Raw genomic sequence first — 19871 nt, 5'->3', positions numbered from 1 at the left:
TGTGTTAATCAGCAGATTTTCTAGTTTCTCTTTCTTAACCAGTCCACACATCTACATGTGATCTGAGTTCAACATACATTCCTTTATTTGAACCATTCCTCCATTTGTTTCCAAAATAGTTGGGAGTGACAGCAAGAAAAGCAAATATGCTCATGGTTTCATGACAATGACATAAGATTGAAAATACAGTAAGCAAAACCATAGTATGTATATACGTATATATCAAAATAAAGTATGCAATAAAGTGGATGAAATTCCTATCAGGCTAACAGAATCTGAGGGGTACAACAAGGTGTAACATGTACAGAATCTACCTTGTAACTTATGAGATTTTCTTTTTTTCATAATTATGAGATAGTAAGCAGTGGTGGAGAGTAACTAAGTACTAAGCATAAAAAAGGGGCACAGTTTTTGTAGTAGAGCTCTGTGCAAATGGCATTGTAAACATATGGCAGTAATGGAAAAAGAGTCATTGAAGTGCAGAATCCGGGGGGAGGGAGGGGGTATTAATACTTAGGCTATATACATAACCTTGTGGATTGTAAAAATAAAAAGTAAAAAAGGGGTATCTATAGTTATATGTGTTAATTCTGTGTGTATTTATGTAGAAAGGACCAGAGGGTGGCGGTAATACTTGTGAGGCTGCAACAGCAAGAAGAGTGGTCATGAGTCAGGAGCATACTGTATATAAATCAGGAGCATGAGATCCAGTCTAGATGGTAACCCTAAATATGCGAAACTCTCGCGAGATTTGTAACTGATTTGCAAAAAATTGATTAGCTGTATGTGATGTTTACCGTTGCCATGACGACAAAGGTTAACTTTAAGGAAGTAGAGTATCTTTAACCCACACCAAAAGTGGCCATTACCTATAACCTAACCAGACCTCAACTGTTATATCATTCTCTTCGTACGAATGCAGAATATTTTGAATATTTTTAGAAGAATATTTTGAAGCGGCTCCCGGTATATCTGCCATTGATTAATATGCTGCTGTGCTGATTCAAGTGCGCATGTGCGAGAGTTTCGCAGCTCTGGGGTTACCCATATAGACGCTACCGTGATATCCAGTCCGCAGTTTACGGCTCACTCGGCGTTTCTCAAGTTTCAGTCCGGCGCGTTTGTGTTGTCAGGCAGAAAGAAACAGCAGCCAGAGCAGCGTGTGTCCTCACACATAGACAAAAGCTCGTTGATGTGCTGCCTGTTCTACAGTAGTTAGTTAGATATTAATCTTTTTTTAATCAATCTTGCTACAATGTCTGTGGGAATCGAGTCTGGATTCTCGAGTGAGGAGGTGTTGAACTCCCGCTTCCCCCTGCACCGGGCGTGCAGGGATGGCGATGTCGGTGCCTTGTGCTCCCTCCTTCAGTGCACCTCAAACCCGGCTGACCTCACGGTGGAGGACACCTTCTACGGCTGGACGCCCATACATTGGGCCGCTCATTTCGGAAAGGTAGCTCTCTAAGCTGAATATTTGATGGAAAAGGTTTCTCTTTGTTAATTTTTTTTTTTTCCTTAAACACTGATAAGAATGAAGCTTTCCGACATGAACCTCGTCTCGGCCATTTCCTGATGTTTGGTAGCAAGCTGATGGGAATAAAAGAGCAGCCATGGCGGACAATGGACCATTAGCGTTCACTGTTCACTAGCTAACGGGGGTTTTCTTTATTCTTTCTTGTGTATATTATAACAATATTTTAGGTGGGTTAAATGTTAAGAGTGAGTTTTGTTTGTAAATAAATGTCGGTGAGCGGGAACAACATTAACGGCCCATCGACGAAAGCTGACAGACATTTTCGAGACGTTGAAACGTCGGTTAAAAAAAAAAAAATCGGTATTAACTTACTAACCTGTATATAAACCTGTAAAATCTAATAATATCTGAGCACAGAAAATATACCCATATTTTTTTCGTGTAACTTACTTCTTCAGTCAATATACTGAAAACGTGTGGTTTCAATCAAACCAACTTTCAAGTCAACTTGTAACGTTAATGGCTGTGTAACCACCTCTTATAAATACACACACCCATATACTTGGCTAAGATTTGTTTCCCAGTATCTGCACTTTGGGAAGGGCAGGCCTACAGTTTCCACAGAAATTGGATGCATGCCCAAAGCAAGAGCTATAAAGAGTCAGACTGAACCAGTCCACACAAGAGTGTTGCATGTTTGCCTCTAAACTGCTGCTGTAAATTGTAATTGCAATTTGTTTATTTCCAGCCCTAATGGGCTTACAAGGCACTACAAAACATAACAAACAAGAGCAATAACATAATGAAATTGAAAGAATAAATATAATGCATGCATGTCAATCAGTGTCAAACCAAATATGAACACAGTCCTGCTCCTTAGACATTACAGCCATAAAAAAGACTGAGCTTTTAACACATCAAACATAAAGCGCTCTCATACGCTGTTGGTAAGCTTTTAACACAAACTGAGCTAGCTCTGTAAACAAGTACTGAAGTCTATATTCATCAGATAAAGAAAACAAATCAGGATGTTCTGCAGACATTTTAAGAAAACGCTTATGTTGAAGATTGTGCTATAATGGACACTGGAACAAAAAGTGCTACTGTTTGACACTTGTCCATACCTGCCCAGTGTCGTCTAGGAAAGCAACGAATGATTCACTGCGCATGCTCTAATCTTTCTACACATTGCCCTTGTCTCTTCACAGCTGGAGTGTGTGATGCGTCTGGTTCAGGTGGGCTGCGGTGTGAACACTGTAACCTCCAGGTTTGCACAGACGCCCACTCACATTGCTGCATTTGGAGGCCACCCTGAGTGCTTGTTATGGCTACTCCAAGCTGGTGCAGATATTAACAGACAGGTGTGAAATCAGATGCACACTCAGCACATGCATGCACACTGTACACCAGAGAATGAAACAGTTCACTTAAACACTTTGGAAAATTGCCCAACTTGTCAAGTAAGTTTTAAAGGAATTTGCTTTGTTGACATTTCATGCAGAACCACATGTAAACAGGGATCTTTCACAAAGTACATACAGACAATAGCACAAGGAAACTAGATCTTGAGAAAGGGACAGTGTGTATATATATATATATATACAGTGTGTAATAGACTACAGGTACAACATATCACAAAAATCACTCTTGCGTAAAAAAATCTCAAATTTGAACAGACAGGTGTACAAATGCGTGAGTAAAAAGAGCAGAGCCGTGTGAGAGGTTGAGCTCAGACTGATCTCATCAAGGAGGATCTCCAACTTGAGGTCACGATCCTCGTAGTGTACTATTGCTACTTACTTGACCTATAATCAGATTATGTATATCTTATGTTTTCTTAGAGTGGATTTGCTCTCAGACTGTTCTGTGTTTTCTGTGTTCATGTATTTTCATGAACAGACTCAGGCACTGAGGCTATATTGTATGCTCCGCTGCACTGCTTAGAGAAATCAGATTAGTAGGTCATGATGACATAACATGTTGTCGTCATCATGAAACACATTATTTCTAATAATGGCATTGAATTTACTCAGCAAATAAACCATGATAGCAAGGGAAATTTTCAGATTTGTGATTTATGACCTTTCCTCTCTTGGATTCATAATAATTTGACCTGGCTGTTGTTGTACAGTAGAACAGCGCAGGTGGTTTTTCTCTCTCTCTTCCATCTGCATTCTCACTAATGTGTGACTGTAAATGTGTGCAGGCAGGGGTGAAGTCTGGGTGAAAAGTTCAGGCCCGGCAGAGTTATGCCCTATTCTCATTCCTGAAGTCTATTGTCTAACCTTGGAAATGTAAAAAGAGGTAGATAGGGAGGGTACAACATCATTCATATTTGGTATCTGAAGCTGATGAGTGTTTAGGTTCATGCAGCTGCTTTTGTGCACAATACAGTCACGCTTTTCTGTGTGTAACTGCAGTCTTTTGTTATCTCTCAGGACTATGTGGGCGAGACGCCCATCCACAAGGCTGCTCGTGCGGGCAGTCTGGAGTGTATCAACGCTCTCTTGATTCAGGGAGCAAAAGCTGAGTAAGTCCTGTGATCACTCCCGTGTCCTCATTTCTTTTCTCCTGTTCTATCCAACATTTCAGTTACACCTTTACAAGGGATCACCGCCAAACTCAAATCAGAGCAGTGAGGAAATTTAAATGCAAGATTTTTTACACAAAGATGCAGACAAATAAGTCAGAAGATCTGCAAATGAAGTAAAAGTTTGAACGTTTAGATGCGGCAAACATTAATTTGTGAAACATGCAAATGTAAGAATTTGTATGTAACATTATATTTTTTGATACCATGGCTGTCCTACACATACACAGCCATAAAGAAGCTGCTCTACTAGCTGGTAACTTTATACATAATCACTTAAGGCTGTATACGTAATACCACTGTAATCAGTGCTGGTTGTATTGTTAAAATTTGAGCATATGTACATTTTAACAGAAGATCAAACTAAATGGAGAATTAGTCTTTTAAAGATCCATACAATAAATAAAACAGCACCTTGGATCTGCTTTTATGTGTTTACTCTGGTGTTACGACTGTATGGCCAAGAACTTTATAAAACATTTACACTTCCCAGCATCTTTTAAGTAATGATGGAGATGCAGTAATTTAATAGCAAGGAGGTTTTAATGAGATTTGTTTTTCAGCTAGATTGCAACAGTTTCTGTTGCAGAATGCTAAAAGTATTGTTACGATATACAATATGAAGTTGATTCTTAAACCTCTCCAACATGCTGTCATAACAGTTTGATCATGAGATGTTAAATATTAATAGATTTGGTGGCGCTCCTTTGAAAATGTGACACATTTTGTTAATCCTTGAAATTGTTGTTTATCATTGCAACAATTTTCATTAAGTAGTCCTCTGTGTGTAATAATGCTGGCTAAAACACATTGGGTTCATAGAGAATGATTTTATAAGTACCTTTCATATACATTCAGCTAACACTTATATCACCTGAGTGATCTGAGGACGAGCTGCACATTAATAAAAGTAGATAATTAACTCAGCACAATGCCTTTGATCTTGAATAGCAGCTCAGTAAATCCAGCACAATTATTACACAGACACAAGGACAACTTAATGTAAAGGTTGATAAACTGTTCTTAGCCTAGTAAGCCATATTGCATGATCTTTGTTAAATCTAGAGTGTGGTTTTCTTTAACATTTGTTTTTGTTAATGTTTTACATACACAGTTTGACTGGATGACTAAATGCACATTGACTTTTTTTCTGAAGCCATTTTACTGTAAGTATAGAAAGGCTACAGCTCTTTTGCATAGAATGAAACTGCATAGATCATACTTAATTAGTTGCATGCTTTCTTGAAGCTGTAGGAGACAGTACAAGACCTTCAAGATCAGTGTTCCTACTTTTGATCAGACAATTTTGGCTGCTGTCATTAGCACCTTTTTTTAGAACTGGTGTCATTTGACCCGAAGAATACAAAGAATGGTCTTGGTATAAGATCAAAAAATAATTTATTGCAGGATAATAAATGTTACATTACAAATTTAGCCCAGGTCACCCTATTTCCTGGGGATATTTTTAGAAGTTGATAAATAAATGCTCAACCACACCTTCATAGTCAGCAGATGCCTTTGTGCTTTCTGTACTTTCTGTTGCTGTTGGTGCAGTTGAGGCATAAACAAACCTATCTTTCCTGTTTCTTAAATATACATCCAAGAACTGAAGGGAGATCAAAATATTTATAAGTAACTATGTTATCATTTCCTTTTTCATAGTTGTTATTTCCCAAAGGTCATGTAATTCAGTCAACTCAAAGATCTCTGCACTTAATTTACCTGCTGCCAGGATCATGTTTTATACAAGTGTGCAAACTTAACTTATCATAACCATAATTAATCATAGTTTCAAAAATCAGTTTCATGTTTGGTTTGGCTAAAGTAACAAGTGTTTTAAAGCAGTAATATTAAGATATTATAAGTTACATCTTTTTTTTTTTTTACGATGGATTAACTAATTTTCCTTTCTTATCTAAACACTAATATTTTACTCACAGTTTCATACTTTGCAACAAGCTGTATGCTTTATTGTTCTGACACCATTGATGTCCAGAGACCTAAAACAACCGGGGAGTTTATAGATGTACAGTAGCGTCTATATTTATCTATCGTGTGATCTAGCAAATTTGAGCTCACCAAATGATGTCATTGACCAAAATTACTCGGACATACCGTACTAAAAATATCAGCTGCGAGTTCTCTTTTCTTAGGCACTTGATAGAATGAGGAGGAAAAGCACTCGTACTGACACCATTAGATTTGTTCACTTAACTCTAATAGGCAATGTTGACTAAACCACCAGTTTCTTCTGGTTTCAACAAGGAATGCAAACAGTACTAGCATTACCATTTAAAGGGTTGTAAAAAAGCAAATGTATAATATCTTATAGTTTTTTTTATTAGACTACATATCCACTAGTGACAAAAAGAATAAAAGAATGTAAATGTGTATCTTTTAATGATTCTGAAAGATGAGCCTTATTGATTTTTAATAGTCAGACTGTAAACCAAGGAGATTTTTACTAAGTGGAACCTTTGTTGTTTTCGGCGGCATATAAAACCCCTGGTTGCTTTGGTTGTTTCAGGAAATTAAATTCAATGCCTTTGTGCAGACATGTTTAAACAATGCTTCATTTCTTGTTGAGGTCATCTAATGTGCATTTGGTCATCAGCTGATGAGTAATATGAATAAGTGATGAAAATGATATGTGATTTTTTTCCCTCCTGCAGATCACAGATATTGTGTTTAGTTTAGTTAATATATTAAGTATTTCTTTTAACTCATGACCCAGAAATGTAGTGGGACACAACTGGGAGGGAAACTAAGGCACACAAGGTGGGAATGAGGCTCATGACAAAATAACTTTAAACTAATTTCACAATTAAGTTGGTGTCTAGTGTCTGATATCAAAAAAAAAGTTTTTTCACTAAAGTGTTCTTATAAATAGGATAAATAAAATATCTACTTGAGATGCCCCAAAGCATATTTAGGAGTCTATAAATAAACCACACACATAAGACATCAAATAGAACTCATATGTTTTGATATGCAAAGAAAATCTCTATATATTGTTTTGAATATGAAATGAACTGATACTCTAAAGAAAATATTTAGGGCTGCCCCCAACCAAAGACTTTCCTAGTCGACTAGTAGTCGTTAGTTTGAGCCATTTGTGGACTAGTCATTGCACATTTATGATATTAATTTAATTATTTAAATATATATATTTTGGGGGCATCAGAAAAAGGTTTGAGTTTCATTGTTAACACTGTACTACATTACAGAGAAATACAAAACCGTAATAAAGAGTTTTTAAAATGTAAATTTTACAAGCGGACCCATGTAGCGAGTCACCTGTTAATGACAGTGAATGTGTCGGAACAACCAGCAAGAAGACTGAGTTACCTTTTTCTGACCGACTGACTGACCGATACTTCCAGAGGAATCAGTGTTTCTGTCATCACAGTGGACTGGGTCACTAATGAAGTCACACCATTGGTCGCCACGTGTTGCCACTTTCAAATTAAAAGCCCTCTAGTTTCATACACAGTTGGGCCATAAACCAGGTTTTAACCTAATTTTGACAAGGTGCAGCTACTGAATGGAGTTTGAGGAATTTTTTTTTTTCCTTCCACTAACCAACCAATGAAAAGTTGGTCGACCAAGACTCTTCTCATCAAATAACGGTTGGTCAACTGTTAGGGGGCAGCCCTAAAAATATCCAGTGACTCAATCTGCTTTTTAAATTATTCATATTTTATGGCTAGCATGACATGACACAATATGTTGTGTGGCTTCTTTGGCTTTTATATATCAAAAAAAAATTCTATGGAACATAATTTCATGAAAATTGTATGTACATTATTTTGCTTACACGCTTTTGTAAAAAAAAAAAAAAAAAAGTAGTATCAGTTTACAAATTGCTTTCAAATCATCATGACATCATTATCATAATTGCTTCCGACAAATCAAAAATTTACTAATATAAATTGCAGTTGTGTAAATGTTAATAACCCATTACCATGGCAATAACAATTCACCTGACATGCAAATATTACAGGCAAAATTTAAAAAATTAAAATTTAAACCCTCACACCTTTTTCTCTCATTTAGTTAGAAATATAGCTGTTCTCAATGAACGTCATAAGGAATGCGAGCTCTTACCCTTTCTGTTGATTGGGTCGTATAATGGTCGTATATCTTCATCTTTGATGATTATAATATTTTCAAGAAAAGGTTGTTATGCATTTCCTGAGAATATTTAATTAAGCTACATGAATATTTCGCATTTATATATCTTTTCCTTCTTCGTCATTCCAGGAGGAGTCTTTCTTGATTCCAGGTTCAAACCTGTATCAGATTTAATGAGTTTCCTTGTTCCTGGAACATGTTACTGCTTCCCGCTTTCTTTCAATCTGTCCTTCAAGATTTTTGTTGTCTGACTGGATCTGGACCTGTGTGCTGGTTTCTTTCACTTGATCTTTGAAGACGGCTTTAAGCACCCAACTGTTACACATCTAAGATGTTCATCTGCCTGCTGTCTACAGTGAAACTCACTCACTGCACTGTAACAACTAAGTTAACTAATAGTAGCTAACTAAGTTACAGAGGTGCTAAGGCTCAATGACAGACACACTTTCACTGGATGTGTGTTTTTCCCAGTACTGAGAAGGTACATTCCAGTGTATTAACTGGAGTAAACTTGCAGAGCCGTATATAAGACACTCATGTCAACATTAATGGTCATGTTTTCAAATTGGAATCAATGCTTCAGGATAAATAACCTTTAACACTGATGCTACTGTAGCCTGATGGACGCTGGATTTTTGAGGCAGATAATGATCTCAATTTGAGAGTTTCAAAAATCTGGTAACAATATATCGGACATAGTAATTTTTAAAAATATAAACAAAATATGCATCCCTCTGATATATTTTTTAAAAAAAAATTGTAAGATACATACTGTGCAGAACATTAACAGTCGTTCAAATCAAATCACGTTGTTTTACTCTGGAGGACTCTGCTGGTTTCTAAATGACCTCTTACCTAGTTTGGTATTTCTGTACTTCAGTTTCTTGTTACTTACTGGCCAGCATTCACACCAATGCCAGTACATCAGTAATAACTTAATATTGGCTGATATATCAGTCTGGCCATTTCTCAGTCGACCTCTAAATGCTACTATATTTATCACTTGATAGAAACTGGATTTGCCTCATCACCTGCCAACTCATATTTTCTTCGTATAGTTAGCTCTTGGACACACCTCAAAGACTCCAGCTGACGGCAAGACAACTTGTGCCTGCATGAGAGGAAATAACTTGTCAGTCAAGACTTTGTATTCATAAATTGCCCCATTTTATGCTTGAAATATCATTTGAGAACACTTTGCCACAGGGACTGAAGCGTTTTGCATTTCCTGCTTTTCAACTTGCATTGACGTAGTCATCCTTTTGCTTGTGGAAGAGAAAAAGAAGAGTCAGAGGTGAACAGTAAGGGAAAACTGCACTAAATGGATAAATCTTTTATTTGTTTGGTGAAACAGCAAGTCGGAGCGCACTCTCTCACCATCTGCCTCCACCACTGATTCAGCACACTCAGTTGGCCTAACACCTGCTGATAACGGCTGACTGTGTTGCCAGACACACCACAAAAACTACAGACCATAGTCAGCCACAGATGACCAGTAATGGCTCAACAGCACCTGATAGTTGACTGTGGGTTTCTCAAATCAAGGCCCAAACAGCTCTGATCTGTTGTTTGAAATATTTCATAGTCCAGAAGCATTTCATAGAATTTCTGTCTATTTTCTATGAATAAAAACATGTTCATGTATTTTACATTTTAGCCAAAAGTTGGCTCAACTGTAACTTGATTTACTTTACTTGGAGTCTTGTACTGAACTACGTGTCCTTGTTCCCTGAATGACAGAAGATGGAAGCGTCCACATCCTCATGTAATACTTATTTTTGTCTAATTACATAGTGAGATGAGCTTTCCATTGGAACAGCAAGTTGTCTTTGCTGGATATGACTGGAACAGTCTTGTGGTCTGACTCAGCATTTAGGGTGTCAACATGCTTCAGTGGAAGTGCTTATCAGATGGATGGTCAACATCGTGTGAAACCCCCTCACATCCCACACTTCTCTGACATCAGAACTGAATTTCTTTTATTTCCGAAACCGACAATCAGACATTCAGGCTGGCTTTTTCTCCGCCTTTCAATGTTGCTGTTCGCAACAGCTATAAACACTTTTGCCTTCTGACATGGTCGTACTCCCACCTTTACTCTCACAAAGTGGTCTGTTTCGCCCTCCGTCTCTTAACGTCTCTCTGTTTAATCCTAATATAACAACTTGTTCATATTAAAATCATTGCCCAGGGTCCTCATGTCTAAATAGGTCACATTTTATTGTTACAGCATCAAACCGTACATACTTAAAGTTAAGGTGTGTTTCCTTTAAAATCCATTTTAATAAATGAAACAAAAATGATCTTAACTTTACTTTGCATAATTTTAATAAAAAATCTCAGATTTTCATAGTTTCCACCTCTAATGTAATCTAGTTGGGTTAAAACAAACTTAAATATTAAAAACATTAAATAAGTTATTTCTTATTTTTTTTTTTTTTTTTAAATCTAACTCCTCCCACATCTAATTTCTGTCAAATCAAATGTTATAGTTTAGATTTTTTTTTAATTTGTCATGAGCCTCAAAGGTGTAAGCTGGTCCATTAGCGAGCTAGCAGAAGGCAGGACAGTGCTTCTAGGCTGCCGGTGGTGAGAGTAGTGCAGAGACCGAGGCTTAAAGCAGCTGAGTGAGATGGGTTAGATTTGCACCATGTACTGAACTATTAACTGTATAATGCTAACAATCATCCTGTTGCAATGGTTATTCACTGTCATTTCACTGTACCCAATATTTTACTTCATACAAAGAAATGTTTTATTTTGTATGTCACAGTATTAACCCTATACAATATCATAGTCTGTTTTGACATCTAATCTTTGTCACCTTTTCTTTTATGAAAGTGACAATAAGTTACAAAAAAAAAGTTTTCTATACTGTTAACAAAAACAGAACCATACGTCTTAATGTTTTGCAGCCATTGAATTGGAAATGACTTGGTTTTTTCAAGTAATCCTAGAAAGGGGGAGAATAGACACTGCTGAGTCTGCCCCGTTCCCTGGGATAGCCGCACTGTTGTGGCATTGAGTGTTCTCACTATCGCTTCCTATCTACACACTGGCAAACTGTTGAGGTATTTCTTGCGGTGATTGGTTTTAATGCTAGGTTTTAATGAATCAAAACTAAAGTTTTAGACCTGCATGCTTTGCTTATTATCCATGATTGTTCTTGTATCTAGTTTTTGTTTTTATTTTATGATTTTTGTTTTTGATTTTGTGAACTAACCATAGGAGCCCTTTATATGGACAGGTTTAATCACGTGAGTCCCATGTCAACCATTAGCATGATAATAGGCTGCCTCTGGAAGGTTAGACGATAGTTAGAGAAGATACATATGTGCTTAGGACGGAAAAGCAAAGCATACCAGGCATTTACAAAGAATTAACGCTTCCTTTTTTAAATCCACATACCAAACCAGGGGTAATCGTTTTACTCAGCTGTCCATTTTGTTGGGTCAGTGCATATTGTAGATGTCAGGTCTCACTAAAGGAATACTGTATTTAGGAAACTATAAAGGGATTACTGCCTTTCAGTCATGAGAGAGTCATCTAATAATTTAAGTTGGAAGAAGGTTTCAAAAACAAATTAATGTCAAACTGCAGAATAGAATAAAGCTCATGGAGAGAGTTGGGGATTTACTAAAGAAGTGCTGTGAGACTAAAGGGAAATTTGAACAGTGAGGTAATCTGGAAAAAATATTTTAATGGTTTATTTTCCAAATTTGCATCTGATTTAAACTGAGTTTGAGTGTACTAGTCAGCTATTTGAAATGGCTCAAACATTTCACATTTTGTGTCCTGTTTCAGATCATCTAGCTGATCGTTTTGTATGTCAAAAACAAATGTCCCAAAACATCTGCTTTTGTTATGCTACAGTACTTTGAACCCTCCTTATTTTTGTCCAAAACTACCCTACACCTGAAAAAAACAATCCATAAACAAAGCTTGGATAAGCATGAATCTGTGGGAGTTTCTGTAACAGTTAATGTGTCCATAAACTTAAGAACTTTACTCCCTAAAAGGACAGATGGACTTTAAAGTCACTCTCCTTGAATTTCTGAAGAAAATGGAGGGGAAGCCTGAGTTTGGGAGATAGAAAGGTTTTGGTGGGATTTGATCTGAGGTCAGCGCACAGGTGTGACTCCAGAGACTGCTGACTTAACCACTGGACAAGTACAAGTCCTTGGGTAGCATTTAGCATGGGGAAAAGGGACACAATACTCAAACCAGATTATTGCTTAAATGATAAATTATTACAGTTAATTCCTTAATATTTATGTGCCTATATGTTGTTATCATTAATAAGTGCCTATTAATTCCATAATGCTTTGCTCAGGGAACTATTCCTGTTAAAAGAGAGAAATTTGGGTTTTTAGAATACTAAATAATTGAATTGAAGGTTAAAAAAAAAAACAGCGAATGTAATTTAAATAGTAGGATTTCTATTCCTTAGAGTGAGACCAATCCATCTACGGCAACACAAAATGGTTTTCAACATAAATGCAATTTCTTAGAATAATCCTTTGGAAGCGTTAATTTGAAGGGGACGGGTAATGTGCAACAAGTTATTGTGTGATTTTTATTTTTTTGTTTTCAATCTTAAATTCTTCATGTGCACTAGTTCTTGAAATGTTTTATTGCACAACTGTTTTGACTGAACGCAGAGAAAGAACAATTCCTAAACACAATGAATGACCAAACAGTTACAGTGTACGTCAAATTGTGTCTTATTGCATGGAAGTCAATGTCACTTGGTTTTAGCAACTCAACAGTTAAATAAAATAGAATATAATAAAACAGTCTTTTTAATCATGTAGTTCTTAAAGCACCCGCCAAGTACGGACATCATCTATTATCTAGTGCTTTGATACAATGAGAAGTTTTAATGTTTTCTTTCACATCTCTAACAGCGAGTACGAGCTTGGATGTGATCCAAAAGTCCCAATTCTTTGACAAAGACTTTGCTGTTTGCTTAGAGAGCTCATTTAGCAGTGTGATGACATTTAGACGCAGAACAAGTGCAGTATTGTTTCATAATTGGCCAACGGAGAATATAGAAGTTCTCATCATTAAGCTGAAAGGCATCTGTTGGTTAGTATGATATTTTCTATGTCCCTCTCAAATGTTGACCTCCAGAAAAGCAGCTGGAGATAATTCACTATTTTGTATTGGGAATTTATTTACTAAATAACTGCAGCAACAACATACAGATACAAGAGTTTCATTCATATAGTATTAAACTGATTGATGAGACTCGTTATCTTTTATTTACTGTTGAGTGAATTTGCTTCCATACAATAATGTAAGTGACAGCTCAAACCTATGAACCAGTCACAGCACTGTTTGATCATTCATTACTGCACTGAGAAAATCACTATATTCCTGCTGCAACTGGGTATAATTAACACAACTGTACGTAATGCACAGACTCTAATTTGAAATGGGAACAGTTGTACAAACGCCTCTTAGGGTAGTGCAGCTTTTTCTCTTGTCATTCTCTTGTTCTTTCTCCTTCAAACAAGATGAAGATCACATCTGGAGAGCTCCACTTTTTCAAGAGAAAACTTGACTACAATTCTGATGCTTGAAGTCTGCAGTTTGTCCTTTTTCATTCCCCTTTCTAAACCATTTATTTGTTGGAGTTTTCCCTGAAGAATAATAATCCTCTGAATCTTGATATTGTCTCAGAGGAATTCTACAATCTTGCCTGGCTCGGTTACATCTTTTGTTTTTTAGGAATACAGCTTTTTTCCCCCCCTTCAACCTTCCATTCAACCCCTTTTTATATATCAAACATTCACAAAGTGCTCTTGTTGCCGCATGTATTTGGAAGATCAACACCATTACCTGGCATTTTGATGCAGCACTGTAGAAATCCTTGAGCATCATCACCAGTGGAAATGTGAGATGATGGCGGCCTTTCACCCTTCGCAAAGTCCTTCTTGATGTCACATTTTTCTGCAAGACAAATCTCTGAGAGCTCTACGTAATACATCTCCTTTGGGTTCAGTGGATCGTATAACTTCATCATCCAATTCAGTCTGTCAGATCATTTCAGGTACTCATTAAAATACATTGGTGCATACCTTCAGTTGTCTTAATCATGTCCCTTTTGCAGCAGACACGTTTCCCTAATTATTTGGAAACTGTTTCAAGTTCTTTGGAAGATGCAAATGATCCAAAAGGGATCAGTCGTCATCTCTCATGAAGATGACGAAGAGGATGTGAGAGGGTAGAGCAGCACAGGCTATTTCTATACATCTTTGTGCGTGTGTCTCTCTGTGCGTGTGTGTGTGTGTGTGTGTGTGAATATTTGCTAAATGAGTCTGTATGTGTGTGTGCCTGTGTGTGTGTGTGCGTGTGCTTGGGACTGTCTTATTTTGTTTTTGTTTTGTTTTTTTTAATTTGTGTAAATCAAACATGCAGTGAGTGCTTCTGACACTCCCTCTTCCCGTTGTGCAGTATGAGGAATGCCAGTGGGCTGACTGCTGCTGACCTGGCCCACGCCCAGGGATTCCAGGAGTGCGCTGAGATTCTCTCCAATGCCCAGAACTTCCAACAAAACATGGCTCAGTCCCATAACGGAGCTTTTCTGAATGGCATGACCCAAAAAGGGGGCCACGCTCACCCCACTATCCAGGGCCGCAGCTTCTTAAATTGCGTGCCCAACAGAAAGAGGTCATTTGATGGCATGGAGGCAAACCCAGTGAAGAAGGCTAGACCTAACGGTAAGGCACTGAACAAATTTTTTTTGTTTGTTTGTTAGTTTTGGATTTTAATGTTTCTTAAGGGACAAGCTTTAACATTTACCGTTAGCTAAGATTGCTGCACATGTGTCATTGTCGTTAAAGACAAATACACAGACAGCACTGCACCATGGGGGCTCTGTGTATGTATGACTTCAAATAAAAAGGCTAGGCTGGAATATAATGTACATAATGTATAGTGCATCCAGTATATTGATTTAAAAAATCCAGTCTATACTTGTCATACATCCCTACCTCATACAACTTATTTTATTTTAGTATCAGGCATCAACTGACTTATATATATTAAAAAAATATATAAAACCAACAATTCATTTCATTTAGCAGTGTTGTAAGGCCATGTGTTAAAGGAAGAAGGAGCTGAATAATGGTTACAACTTACAATCGTGAGTCTGACATTTACAACTGAAAGGAGAAAGAGAGAGAGAAGGTTTTGAGTAATTAAGGTTCTTAAACTTAAAAATATCTTTTCAGCAGGGGGGATTTTAATTTGAGCCAGTGGAAACAAATATGATCCTTCCATTTTCTATACTGTTTATCCTCTAGAGAGTTGCAGGGTCAAGAGTAGGGGTACACCCTGGACAGGTTGCCAGTCATTCACAGGACTGACACACAGAGACTGACAACTATTCACACTCACATTCACACCTGCGGGAAATTTAGAGTCACCAGTGACCTAACCTGCATGTTTTTGGTCTGTGGGAGGAAGCCGGGACACCCGGAGGGAACCCACACAGACACGGCAAGAACATGCAAATATGATATATTTTCATAATAAATCCAGCATAGTTAAATTTCTGGGGGCAGAAAGAAAATAAAAATGGATGCTATAACAGCAAGAGATTCAGCTGAAGCCTGCTATTCTGGCATAACTTTTCTGTCAGTAGCTTTAGACTGCTTAACTGGTCTGTTTGAGGATGTTATTTTTAAGATATAATTCGTTGCTTTGTTTATCTGCATCTCTTGGCTCTTAGGTTTGGGCATGCCACCAGAATTGCTGAATGGGAATGGGCCACTGGGTGGTGCTGGAGAGGCCCAGATGGAAAGCATGACCATGGAGTTGGCAGCGACTGTAACCTCAGGTGGGCCAGGACCCTTTGCATTTGGGCTGAATGGGTTTGCACCACCACAAGGGCCAGGTCCCATGGATCAGTGTGAGGACCAGGGGGGACAGAACAGGTCCGGCCCCGCATCTAAAGAGCTGGAGGTCATCACTGTGGCATCAATGCAGACCCCCTGTCGCTGCACCAACTCTTATGCCTATCTGTAGAGAGCTTGCGTGTGTGAGTGAGTGTGTGTGTGTGTGTGTGTGTGTGCGCGTGTGTGTAGTGGCATACTCTAATATTCTCATTTGTGTAGTATATCTTTTTTGTATCCAGCTATGTTTTTTTGCATATTATATGCATAAAGGCATATTCTTGCTCTGATTTGGTGGTAAGCGACATTTGAACGATGTATAGCAGTGTGTGTAAGCTGTGTTTTCTACTTTTCCGTGTACCTGATTACACTCGGATGCATAAAAGTAGAAAGATTTCTTTGTCATACAAGTATATTTAATGCATCCGTCCAGTTATACAGATAATTGTTGTGTAATCCTTATTTTTTAGCTTTATGATAAAAGGATGATTTTTGTTTTGCACAATTTTACAGAAAAGTTCTAGATAACAAAATGATTGGCATTAACTCGGTTGGCTCACTAGTGCAAATAGAGATTATATTGGCTTTATGGAAAAAAAAAAAAATGTTATCATGTTATTAATAAGTCTTAATTATTGTGCATTGTTGCACAATATGAGAATAAGAAAGGAGAAACTTAATTCATCACCTGAAGATGTCAACATTCGAACGTACTTGCATTTCAGTAACATTTCTTTGAGTAATTCACAGATATTTTACTTATTTACTTTGTGTTGGAATGGCTAAAGCTGTTGTACGCTCATACTAATCAGTTTAGGAAAAGTGCAATGTTTCTTTACAATCTATTAAGGGAAATGGCAAAAAAGAGCAGCATTAGTATACAAGTGACATGTAATAAAAAAAAAAAAAAGTCTAAATGGTTAATTGGCAGTTCTCTTTAGGAATGTTTTTCCCCCGCTGACTTAATTACATTTAAATTCCTCAGGTATTCATTTTAAACAATGCTCGATTGATGAGGACATGTATTTCAAAATGATGTGTGCCGGGGCCTCAGCACTGATACACACTGAGGAAATGTCTCCTAATGTTAAACTGCTACCGCGCATTAGCTGATGCAGTTTTTATATTTAAGAATGACCTTATGCCAAAGCAAATCCCAACTTGAATGTAGCTTTTAAAGTATAAATAATTCACTGTGCAGCTTTTCTGTAGATTGTAGATGTCATGTAAGACATAGTGGTCCATTGGCTAGGCATTCGGTTACTCCTGTTATTTCCTTTGCGTTCATTGTGGTTGTGTGCTTTACGGATTTTCAAGTATGGTGAAAGTTTACTGTGTGTGTGTTAGCAGAGGACTAAATGTTTTTAAGCAACTAGCAGGGCTTGCACATCTATATGTTATATAATAAAACCCCTTCTTATTCCGAAATTGGTAATCGGCCATTTTACTTAAATCTGTAGTTGTAAATAAGCTCAAGCAACTTTGCATGGGTTTCTATACTTTGCAAAAAGCCTTATTTTTTGAGCTGTATTTAATAGTTCAACAATAACCTAATGACAATATTTTCAACTTTTACTGACATCAGTAAGGGAAATTCTTTCTTCCTGTTTTTGTAGTAGTATTTCATGTTGCAGGTGGTGTCTGTTTATTTTGTTTTACATGCCAGAAAGATTGAGTGTACAGTCATTCAAGATGGAGCGTTGAGTGATTAGTACTGAGCAGGTGTAGCTTTGTACTTGATTATGTAAAATCATTAAATGTTAAATTTTATAAATGTCATTGTGGTGGACTGTGTCTGTTTTCTTGATGTATTTTTATGTATCTGTTAAGTCCCGTGTTTATGGTATTTTTATTGGCCTGCAAAAAATATGTAAAAAATGCAGTAATTTTCAGATTAATGCAAAGGAAGGGTTATAAACATAAAAATAATTTCACTAGACTAAACTCTAACTTTAATCATCTCTACTAGACATGTTGGGTTTTGGCTTATTGCATACCAACACGTCTCCAAGACTTATGGTTTTCTTGACGTGACAGCTTAAATACCTCTGTGGGAAGAGAACTAGGCCACTGTGTCATTCAGCTCTAACTGCAAGTCAAAGCAACCGTAGATCAGGATGTGACCTATTTAAAACAAGATCTGGGGTCATAGCTAGTGGAATTGCATAAGACTCTAAAGTGTATTTTGCAATTTATTGATCAACTTTTTTTTGTTTAACCCAAAAGGTTATAGAAGGTTTTCTCTGAAATGCGGTTATAAAATTTCTTATAAACTTTTCTAGCTAGCTGCTCATAATGACCCCCTTTTTAATAGTTGTGCAAAACAAAATCAATCCACTTGGTCTGCTTTCCCTGCCTGCCTCTCTCTTCTATTTATAGAAGCAGGTATATAGTCACAAATTATTTATTTATATGCCCTTTAACTATGTCTTATTTCCAGTGGCAGGTGAAACACACTGTGAGGATTTTTCCTTAAATGGTCACAATCAACCACAACTTCCATTTGGATGTAACCCAGCAGCTGAAATTCTCCACGACCCCCACATCTACAGTGATTCACCTGAGAACAACACTGCAGGCAGCCAGGTGGAGCACCAGAAGTCTGTGAAAGCAGAACAGTTTTATGACCACGCTCTGTTTAGCACCATGCTCCTCTACCATGGATCCTAAACTACAAAGGACCCAGTTAACGGGCTGTTAGCCTAAATAAGCATTCATTTGCCTTAAAGCCATTGAATGGTCCAGTTATTCATTGAAATTCATTCATTGTTCATTGTTGTGGATGGATCTGATATTTGTAGCTGTCAATGTTGATTAAGAGGTGGATTTTTGTTTGTGTTGTTAAAAAGAAAGTGTTTATTTAGCTTGTGATATAAGTTTGATTAAGAAAGTAAGCATCTGTATTGAACCACTGCCAATACTAAGATTTTGTCTGTCTCAATTGGAAGTGGGCTGATCCCTCCTCTTGATATTAATAAAAAACGCAGAACCAAGTTACTCATGAATGATTTTCTGAGAAACATAAACTCTGATTATTCTTCATTTCATTTTTTTAATAACCTGGCAAAGATGTAATTTAAGCCAATAATTAATTATCAGGTTTTAGTTTGTTAGCTGGATAGAAAATCTTATCAGGATACTTTGAACTCTACATGTTAAACTTTCCCCATGCCCGACACCCATCATTTTATTCACATAAAGCATTACTTATAACGTGTGACAATAATACAATAACAGAAAACACTTTAGGAATCATAATGACATAAAGAGAACATACAGGACATGACTTCACTCTGAATTGTTGATGTTGATACAGTCAACATGGTGACAGGACAAAGGGTAAAAACAATAAATAAATAGAAAAATAACTCAACAGAAAAGGTAGGCAGTAAAATCAGATTTCTTTAAAAAAAATCCTTGGAGCAAACTCTACCTTCTGCTCTGCTGCAGCCTTCCTAATCTGAGGGGAGCAGAGACCCAGACTCTTAAAACAGGCCTAAAAACCTTTATATTCCGGAAGGCTATTTCATCTTAACTCTTATCATTATTATTTTCTTTATGTTTTGTGTTTTATTTTATTTTATACTGTAGCACTTTGAGTTTCACTATCAATGAAAAATGCGGTACAAATTAAATTTTATTGTTTATGAGTTGGATAGACTCAAAATACTTTCTGAATTCAATCATGGAAAAAAATTCAAACGGTGGGCGAGACCTCGAGAAGTTGGATTAATGTTCCCAGTAAAATTGACAGTAAGTTGAAAGGCCCGAC

The 19871-nt window shown here is 37.0% G+C and overlaps 1 protein-coding gene across 2 annotated transcripts; it reads left to right on the top strand.

Moving 5' to 3' along the window:
- The first annotated feature begins 1067 nt into the window (after nucleotides 1-1067).
- ankrd10b (ankyrin repeat domain 10b) lies at nucleotides 1068-19108 on the top strand. 2 transcript variants are annotated; one of them, XM_042425823.1, is made up of 6 exons: nucleotides 1068-1453; nucleotides 2683-2835; nucleotides 3913-4004; nucleotides 14658-14923; nucleotides 15937-16044; nucleotides 18540-19108. In XM_042425823.1, the coding sequence occupies exons 1-6, from the start codon at nucleotides 1256-1258 to the stop codon at nucleotides 18767-18769; spliced, it is 1047 nt and encodes a 348-aa protein (XP_042281757.1). In that variant the 5' UTR covers nucleotides 1068-1255; the 3' UTR covers nucleotides 18770-19108. The 2 variants fall into 2 exon arrangements, with proteins under 2 accessions (XP_042281757.1, XP_042281758.1); XM_042425824.1 differs by lacking the exon at nucleotides 18540-19108 and having other exon boundaries at nucleotides 1069-1453; nucleotides 15937-17878.
- Nucleotides 19109-19871: the final 763 nt, after the last annotated feature.

This window comes from Thunnus maccoyii, chromosome 11, assembly GCF_910596095.1.
Source record: "Thunnus maccoyii chromosome 11, fThuMac1.1, whole genome shotgun sequence".
Lineage (NCBI taxonomy): Eukaryota > Metazoa > Chordata > Actinopteri > Scombriformes > Scombridae > Thunnus > Thunnus maccoyii.
This window is presented reverse-complemented; position numbering and strand designations above follow the sequence as displayed.

Coding starts and splice junctions, on each gene's coding strand:
- ankrd10b (XM_042425823.1), top strand. CDS start 1,256: ATGTCTGTGGGAATCGAGTCTGGATTCTCGAGTGAGGAGGTGTTGAAC. Junction 1,454..2,682: donor GGGCCGCTCATTTCGGAAAG/GTAGCTCTCTAA, acceptor GTCTCTTCACAG/CTGGAGTGTGTGATGCGTCT. Junction 14,924..15,936: donor GAAGAAGGCTAGACCTAACG/GTAAGGCACTGA, acceptor CTTGGCTCTTAG/GTTTGGGCATGCCACCAGAA.